This window comes from Scardinius erythrophthalmus (genome assembly GCF_964197995.2).
Source record: "Scardinius erythrophthalmus genome assembly, chromosome: 6".
Taxonomy (NCBI): domain Eukaryota; kingdom Metazoa; phylum Chordata; class Actinopteri; order Cypriniformes; family Leuciscidae; genus Scardinius; species Scardinius erythrophthalmus.
In genome coordinates, this window is record NC_138226.1 from 12,766,535 (window position 1) to 12,776,467 (window position 9,933).

General features: G+C 37.7%; 1 protein-coding gene across 1 annotated transcript; it reads left to right on the top strand.

Moving 5' to 3' along the window:
• Nucleotides 1-1,393: 1,393 nt before the first annotated feature.
• On the top strand, nucleotides 1,394-7,226 carry zp2l1 (zona pellucida glycoprotein 2, like 1; the record flags this gene model as incomplete). Its single annotated transcript, XM_081369244.1, is given in 14 exon segments — nucleotides 1,394-1,502; nucleotides 2,118-2,175; nucleotides 2,177-2,297; nucleotides 3,167-3,186; nucleotides 3,842-3,970; nucleotides 3,972-4,012; nucleotides 4,085-4,133; nucleotides 4,135-4,152; nucleotides 4,154-4,168; nucleotides 4,170-4,260; nucleotides 4,340-4,446; nucleotides 4,448-4,496; nucleotides 4,565-4,640; nucleotides 7,048-7,226. Coding segments are annotated over 14 exon segments (1,062 nt in total).
• Between the last annotated feature and the right edge of the window lie 2,707 nt (nucleotides 7,227-9,933).

The window sequence follows — 9,933 nt, forward strand, 5'->3', positions numbered from 1 at the left end:
AATAAACAAGCTACAGTTAGTCCAAAATGCCGCCGCTAGAGTTCTAACTAGATCAAGAAAATATGATCATATAACACCGATTTTATCATCACTACATTGGTTACCTATAAAGTCCCGTATTAATTACAAGGTATTGCTACTGACTTATAAAGCCCTAAACGGCTTAGCTCCAGTCTATTTAACGGATCTTCTATCGCCCTATAATCCATCGCACTCTTTAAGGTCACTAAATTCGAGGCTTTTGGTCATACCTAGGATATCCAGATCCACCAAAGGAGGGAGAGCATTTTCACATTTAGCACCAAAACTCTGGAATAGTCTTCCGGATACTGTTCGTTGCTCAGACTCGCTCTCCCAGTTTAAAACTAGATTAAAGACGCATCTCTTCAGCCAGGCATTCATATAATACTTTTAATCTTACAGTTAAATCCGACCTCTAGCATATAAACGCCAGAGGAGAACTGGCCCCCGACTGAGCCCGGGTTCTCCCAAGGTTTTTTTTTCTCCATTAGGTCACCTGATGGAGTTTTTCGGTTCCTTGCCACTGTTGCCTTTGGCTTGCTCAGTTGGGGATATTTAATTTAATTAATCAATCAACGATACTATTGATCAGCATTACCAAACGTAGACGTTCCACTAGAAACAAACATTGATGTATTGTTCTAATTTATTGCTGTGAAGCTGCTTTGATACAGCCTGTGTTGTGAAAAGCGCTATATAAATAAACTTGACTTGACTTGACTTGACTTGACATCTGTCATTGTATGCAATTTCACTCATAATAGCTCCATTATAGGCTAAATTTAACGTTAAACAAATTGTCAGTTTCTGTAAAGCACTGTCAAATAGGATGTCTAACAGGGTATTTCCATAGAATCATCTGTGCCAAATCAAAACAAAAAGTATTAAAAAAACACCTTTTGAAGAAGAAGAAAAAAAAAAACATGTTCTGTAAACTATGGTGTATAGTTTGTATTGCTATGTATGAAAGCTTAAATTAATTGATTCAGCATACAATTTAAGACCGCACTGGTTTCATAGCATGACATAGCTTATCAAACATGATAAGGCCAGCTGAAACGGTGCAGATCTTGATAGATCACACTATCTATCATCTGGGTGCTAATTGATGATAAATACAGTGGTACCTTCAAACATAGCTAATTATCAACCTTTAAAAATAGCTGCATGAATGTGTTCATTAGTTGTGGTCAGTTCTGAAACAATGGCAGTGCTTTGGAGCTGTTTGGGATTTGTGGTACTTTGTGTCACTAGTCATTTATGTGCAGCATATTCACTGGCACAAAGTCAACAAGCCTTAGAATGGCCTGGGCAACAATCTTCTTTGAGTTTTGAAGTCAAGCAGCCAGCAGATCCTTTTCAGAAATGCAATATGGGAGACTATGAGAAGGTGCAGTGTGGAGAGCCTGCCATTTCTCCTGCAAACTGTAATGCTATAAATTGCTGTTTTGATGGACAGCAGTGCTACTATGGCAGAGCCGGTAAGCATCTTATATGGTACAATGGGGCTAAAGGCACACCCTAAGAAAAAATGTGCTTTTCACTACTCGCATGGTGTATGATTGCAGAAAAGTTATTGAACATTGCTGGGGCAACAGATATTGTGTGAAAACAAAACACTGATTTTTTATTTTTTATTTTTCTTTATCTTATAAATGTATGAGGTGGCAAGGTGGGCCTTTTAAACCATACTGGGTAAAAGGCTCCCCAGCATGGGGTAAAAGTAATCGTTACTCAAGGCCTTGACTGAAACCCCACGGTACGTCACTGATAATATTAACCCTTTTAAGATTAAGTGATGTAACACCACTGTCAAATCTAAGATGTATCATTCATTTTCTAATTAGACTCTAGTTACATTTAGAACTAGCATTAGTTCTCAACATGGTAATGTCCTCATGCACTCTTTAGTTTCCCACAACTTCAATTTGTCATTTTTAAATTTGCATTTTAAAATGCAAAGGAATGTGTGGGTTTAGCCTAATTTAGGCTACTATGCCTAAATTGACTTTGTACTAATGCTTAACCCTGATAGTCATGGTTAACTTTTCACACGGCATGTCTTGATTTGAAGTTTATGCTTGTCTTTTTGCCAGTGACTGTCCAGTGTACAAGAGATGGGCAATTTGTAGTTGTGGCAATGAGAGATGCAACTTCCACGACTAAACTTGGAGTCTATCAGCCTTTTGAGAGGAAATGATTCTCCTTGTGCTCCTGTTGGCACTACCATTGCCATCTTCAAGTTTCCTGTTACCACTTGTGGCACCATAATGATGGTAGGAAGTTGATGTTTAGGTAGCACTTATATGCTTTGTTACAGTTTTTTACAATCGCTATGACAGTTTTTTCAATACATTTAACAAGTTTCCTAAACTCTTAACGCACCAACACACCCAAAACACACATTTGGCAAAACGGTTAATTTCATGCTCAAAATCACACATTGTAAACTAAACTCCAAAACTAATTTTCAAAATACAATAATACACTAACACAATACACTATGTCTACCAACACACTGCACTCAAAATCAAATAATTTTTCAAAACACTAACACATGTTTTTGTCCAACAGGAAGATTTAGTCAATCATAACACAATGACAAAAAAAAAAACACTATCATCAGCTGAAATTACAGAAACTGCATTATTGTATGTGTCAGGTCTGCCCTTATACAATAGACAGTATATTGTTTTGATCATAGATTGTGTTTTTTCACTGCAGTTTTTTTTTTTTGAAGTCTCTACATTTTGGTTTTGTTTGTAATGTAAATGCATGCATTTTGTTGTTGTTTTTTGCAGCAGAAATTCAATACAACAAAAATAAATGACCCTTCTTAGAGTAGCTTTATAGAATGTGTGGTTTGTGAAAAAAAGAAGACAGAGACAGAATTGCTGCAGTAACGGCTTTATTTGCAACAGGACATTTCTGCAAGATAACAAAAATATGCAATATAGCTGCCATTTACAGTATTACTGTATGTGAAAATACAAAATATACAAACAGAAAAAGCCATCTTCTAATCTGCGCGGTCTTCTGCATTTGTCCACGTTCTCATCCACATCATCATCCACCTGATATCTTCCCTGGCAAGGCATCTTGGGAAGAATCTTTTACAGTAACATGCCTTATCTACCCCTGGCAGTGTTCAGATGTGATGTCTTGGTATGCAGCATCTTTTGCATACAGGAGGGACATTTGGTCCTGTGGACTATGGTCAAAAACCTTTCATCTCCAGGCTGAGAAAATTAGAAGTCATCTTCTAATTATTTGCATAATTCAATCAGCTGTTTCTCATTAAGAATAGAATAAAATACAGGGGATATATTTGTGTTTCAATTCACAATATAAACAGCTGTTTACCAGCCTGTAAGGTTAGAACATGGTGTTGTTTGTTCTGACATATAGTGTTAAATCATTGGTAAAATTGGCTGTAAAAATACATTGTTTTGGTCTTGTTTGAGCTTATAAAAGAAGTTCAAGCATTTTAAATTTGTGTTAATTGTATGCATTTTGTGTTAAAGCAACAAGAAATGTGTTAATAGTATAGCTTACACAGACGGATGTAGTGCTAAATGTGTTAAGAGTTTTGGAAAATTGTTAAAAGTATTGAAAAATCTGTCATAGCATTCGTAAAAAACTGTAAACTTAACTTTAACTTCCATGCAGACGGATGGTGACTTTCTAGTCTATGAAAACGGAATGACTTCTACCTAATGAAGAAGGTGACGGACCTCTAGTCTCAATTCAAGAGACAGCCATTATGAGTGACTCAGAGTGAGTAATTGCACTTTAATTTGTGTCATGACACTTGGTTCAGGTCTTTTAACCTGAGAGTCTTCGCTTTCAGTTTCCTCTTCCAGTGTAGATATTCTGGCACATTTGTTAAAGCACTGGTTGTTGAAGTCAACACTGTTCCTCCTCCCCTTCCTGTGGTTACTCCTGGACTGGCTGGCTAATGGGCAGTGCTTTGCCAAGGGATGTGTGGAAGGTAAGTCCTCTTTCTCATGTAGACCCTTTGAAATGGGTCTAGACCTTAATGTGTCTTGTCTGCCTTGTGCAGAAGATCAAGCCACCTACTCTTACTATGGTTCTGCTGAATATCCTGTGACAAGTCCTGCAGGAGCCAGTTTGTTGAAGTGCACATTTGAGCAGACTGACCCCAACATTGTTCTGACTTTGGATTGCTGCTGGGCATCTTCAAACCCTGACCCTCTGAGCCTGCCCCAGTGGGATCTTGTGCATGGGTAACTGCTAAAGTGACCTTGTAGTGCAAGTTGAGGAACCCTGTTGTAGTGTAATGTTTCTAGAGTTGTTTATACTGTTGTGCTGTTCCTACCAGGATGATTGTTACCTGACTATTTTGATCCCTGTGGATGGTTCTTCAAACCTGCAGTTCCCAACCCACTACAAACGGTTCACACTCAATGTTCACATTTGTGGAACCTACAACTTTGGCTCCCTTGATGGAGACTGTATTTACTCTTTGCTTATGTTTCTTTAAAACGTGTTCTCACTTGGTCTAAAGCGTGTTCTCTACTAGGTTTTCATTCACTGCAGTACATCAGTTTGCACCCCAACTGCAGCAGATTCTTGTGTTCAGAGTTGCAACAGGAAGAGTGAGTGCCACTTATTTCTACTTACAGTTTTTCTCGATTGCTTAAACACTATAACCAGGCTTTTGAACTAAAATTTCAAAACCATAACGCCATTTATCAAAAAGCACACCAATTTCACTAAACTATAAACACTATTCCCTGTTTTGACACATGAGTCAGATTTGTTGAACTGTCACTGCAAAACTCTACACACAAATCCCTTCATTTCTCATTGCTTAGACCATGTTGTCATTTAGAAAGCACTAGCATTCAAAATTGTTCACTCAAGTCAGCACAGCTTCAGCTCAGTTAGCACACAATTACCCAAGTGGAAACACTAAGAGTCAAAATTTAACACACATCAATCAGAACTTCAATAGATATATAAAAGGGCCCAGATCAGTTTATTGTGTTTTGGAACAATGGATCCAGAAAGACATGAAGGAAGAGGGATAAGAATGAGGAGGAGGAAGGGCAAGGACAAGAAGACAAGCAGTCTCAGATGAAATTAAAGCCACTCTAGTTGCCCATGTCTTTATCAATAGTATGACTATGAGGGAGGCTCGGCTACGAGTAAGTCCAAATTTGAGTCGCTTTACCGTTGCCTCGAGAACCTTCAGGGAGGTGTGGTGGCAAACAAAATTCTATCACTGAATAAGAGACAAACATTTCCAATAGTCTTTGATGAAGTTTATTTTCTTGCAAGAAAAGGCCAGCAGTCATGCAGTCACACAGTGTGGCTGCAGAGTGTGACAGTGAAGGGAGGGCATCCTTTCTCCTTTATAGTCTTGACTCCCAGAATGTTATCTTTCTAGGCAAATGATGGTATTTCAACCATATGTGGAACATTCTTAGACGCATCCATCATATTGTATCCTTGAGTGGAGGCCCTCCTGTTACGTCCTAACACTATTTACCATTCCAATACAATTCGAATTCCATATTGGAATATGGTTTGTGTGTGCTCTTTTACTGTCATATGTTGGTCACACACATCTTACTGTAAGTAAATATACAAAAAGAAAATAGAGGAGAGAGTAAAAAAAAAAAAAAAAAAAAAAGAGTAAAACAGGAAAAAAAATAATATTTTTGTGTGTGTGTGTGTGTGTTTTCTGTGTATGAATAAAAATGTGCCAATGTATCCACTGGTTGTGTCTTTTGTGTTCATCATGTGAAAAGGTCTGATGGGGGGAACCACAAACAACATAACTTACCAGTTTTGGAAATGTTGTTTTGAATTTATTGCACCAGTGTCTTAGACTATGTTGTAGTGTGTGTGATTTTGAGGGCTTGTGTGTCCTGTCTGAGGGCAAAGTTTGGTTTTTCAGCAAGAGTGAATGGTTTTGAGTGTAGAGCTTCATTTTGACCTGAAAATAGGATGTTTGGAGAATTGGGTGAGACGTTATGGATTTGTGTTTATAGTTTTGAGAATACGAGGCAAGAAATGTGTTTAAGCAATCGAGAAAAACTGTAATAGTCTGTGGCATACTTGAATCATTTTCTGACTTCTCTTTTAAAGAGGGAGCTGCTGGGTCCCTAGGAGCAGATGGTACACATAGTTGTCTCCAGTGGAGAAATTGTTTCCTAACTTATTTTGCAATAAACTTTTCTAGATTCTAAAACATAACTCTGGATTATTGCTGTTCAATAAATCCTGAATAACCATTCATCTAAAAGATCAGTGCTCATTTGTCTGGTATTCCACTAGCTTGGTCAATTATTATTATTATAATTATTGTTATTTAAAAAAAAATCCCACAACACTGGTCTTGTACTACAGTTACTGTACTGTACTGTTAACGTTACCACCTTGCCCCAGTCTGACTGAAGATGTTTGTTACTCCTAATCAGACTTTCCAAAAGATGTTTTCCCATAAGCTATCCTTTTGTCTAGAGGGGTACAGAGCGCTGAGTCTCTTTGCTGCAAACAATTTCATGGAGTGTCTCTATACCACTTTAAAAAAGTGGCAAGTGACTCCATTGTGCAATGTGGTTTGAACAATGTGGTTGGTTTTAAATGCTATAAATACAGCCCAGTGTCTTAAAGCAACAATTTGCCTTATTGTTTGTGGTAGAGTGGAATTGGTGGCTTTTCTCTCTTCACTCAAGATGTATCTCTTCAAACACTTGAATTACCAGGCTTTGCCTCCTGACTCCAGCGTCCATGAGGACCTTGATAAATTGTCCAACAGTTCAAACCCAAAGTGACATTTCACAATCACAGTGGATAATTCTGTCAGTCCTTCAAATTAAGCTTTGAAAAATAAAAAGGCTAATTAAAGTTACAATAGGCTAATGGAAAATGCTCACTGTTTTGTGAACTAGGTTGTTCTATGTGGCATCCTCTGATTGAAACCAGGCACAGTTTAATGGTTATTTCTAACAACGCATGTGTTTTACTCTGTGGCTCATACTTGCTTAATTGCAGCACCCTCAGAACTGGCAGCCAGCAAGCATCTGGTGGCAAGAGTTTCGCTTTTAGATTTTATTTCCTTTGTGCTGGTGGCATCTGCTTTATTTGTTGACAAACACCCTGTCGTTTGCATGTCCAGGGATCCCTGCTCTTTTCCTAATGGTGGCTTTTCTTGCTGTGAGCGTGTAATCTGACAGTCCCCCAGTTCTGAGTTCCAATGTGAAAGGGAAGTCAATTATTGTGATATGGAACAATCTGTGCTAAATACAGATCATTAAGTCATTCATTAGCCCTCTAGAATTTTATGCATGATCATCTGTTGTTGAGAAACCCTGATGAGAACTATAGTTTATGGTTTCCAGTCATCAGTTGTGTGTAAAATTCAGAATTAAAATTGAGTTGGAATTTGTATTGACTTGGCCATAACCCACAAGAAGTTGAATTAGAACAGGAATATCTGCTCGTTCTGTCTGTACGAGAGACCGATAGAATGAGCAACAGAGTCTGTCTGTAATCTAAATCTGCTTCCTTATAATTAAAATGAAATTCTGTATACCGTCTGTTGCCTCAATTCAAATCCAGAATTTAAAAGGGATGATATACATAGACATGATGATTGAACAGGGTGAGTATGTCAGCATTCTCAAATGATGCATATGTCATATGTGGGAACTACAAATCATCTTACTCCGCTCTTAGTATGAGCCACTTGGGAATTAAGCGTAGAATAAAAATATCATAGTTAGATGTACTGCTATAATGAATCTGGGAAACAGGCTCCAGAGAGAATTATAAAGGTTAAAGCTGCTGGCAGTTATTTGTCTGATTTTATTTTAAATGGTGATGCATTATATGTTTGCTTGCAAATGTTTCCCAAACTTTGTTTTAATAACCATACAGTGTCTTACAAATATTATTGCTGCTAATTAGAAACGCAGTCACTGAATGTTAAAATATTCCCTCATTATTTGTTTGAAAGTATTCGTTTGCATTTTTAAGAACAATTTTCTTTATCATAGTTATCAAGGTTTCTTTATCAAAAAGTCACAGTTTTATTTATCATTCAGGATCACACATCTGTTCAAAGGTGAAAATATGATTGAATAACTAGCTTACCCAGAAAGGTCAGGCATAACAAACTTTTAATGGTACCCCCTAACAGTGTTATTAGGAAAACACTGGCCATTTAGAGCATCAGGGGAACTGAGCCAGCCAGTTCACATTGTTTCTATTTTAATCTGAACAATAATGAGACATTGAAACTGGAACCAATAAAAAATTATTAGCTTCCTTGCCAGCGCTAATTGTGTTGCAACTAATTCTGTGATGCGTCGACAGAGTAATATTATACACGGAGGAAATTACCAGCAATTAACTGAAGACAATCAAGGAGGTTATTTTAAACAAATATTGGTGGAAAATGCAACAAGCCTTTCAATCAAGTTTGTCTTGACATTTTTCTTTCAGTGAAGCTTCTCTTTTCCGGGTAAGCTGAGAGTTTCCTTGAAATCAAGCATGGAGCATAATGGAGCCTAGATCAAAGACTGAGGGAGTTATAAGGCTTGACTATAGCACTGGCATGGAAATGGGAATTTGTAGAGAAGCAGACCTCATTATAATCAACCATCCTATCTTTGAAAGTGCTGGGTGGGCCGTTGTCAGTGTGACGGAATACATTGTCGTTCCCCGAAGACATTTGCGGTGGATCCAACTACATGTGACACTGCAGTGGCTTTGCAATAAAGCAGATGCAGGATTGTGGCCACTACTATGATGGCCATCTGGCCTGGTCATACACTTTGTTCTGAGAATACAGGCATTTAATTACATCTCATGCCAGCTGAAAATACCAAGTTAGGCCAGCAGTGTTCAGTGGTTCAGACTGGTTTATGCTGGTTAGTGCCGGTCTGTCATGTGCCCGTTGATGTTCACTGAGATAAATGGGAATAACAGTAAGTTTTAGATATTATAGATAAGGTTTAGCTGGAAAAGTTGGTTGTGCTAATTAAAAAAACATCATGGGAACATCAGCAAAACAACAACCTTTTATGAAGACCAGAAAGAAAGAAAAAACATTATGGCGACCTTGCAGCCTTGAGCAGGAATACTCTCAATGGTCATGAAAAGATAAAGTGAAATAAGTGATGTGAAATGGAATGTAGACTTGGGATCCGATGATAGGGTGACAATGAGAGACAGGAAATTTAGATTCCAGGAAAAATGCTCAGCTTTCTTCCCCGCTCTGTGAGTTAAAGTACTATTCAAATGAGCTTTTCACCTGCTCATCATTCCAGCCAATCAACAAGCCATTTCACACAGTTAAAATTACACCATTGTCATTCAGTTGTTGGAGAACAGCTTATTTTCTTCAGTTTCTTCAGACTTTTCACAGGCAGATCTGTTTGTATTATATCAGTGACATGCAGCTGTTTGCTTCAAACTAAATATTGATAATTGTGTCCAATAATTGCACAGGGAAAAGCTCCTGTTGGCAACTCTGAAACTCCTTACGACAAATTACTGCGTGCAGGACTTTAAAAAGCTTTCAAACTGGCCTTTTCAAAGCTATGAGGTTCTCACTTTTGTGTCTGTGGATATTTGACATCAAGAGTATGAAACTATTAATTAGAGCATTCTTACTTGCTGAACCAGTTTATTTGTGTCTGTTTAGATTAATGTGAATCAATTATTTGGATATGTACACACAAACAGTGATACTAGACAGAATGGGCTACTCACCAAATAAATAAATATGACAAACTTTAAGAAATATCTGACCGCTGGATGGCGTGCTTAACCAATCAGAATTAGGTAACAAATAGCATTGTATGAATAGAAAAATAGTTCACCGCAACTGACCATTATTATATGTTTAGTATTTATCATGCTTAAAGTACAATA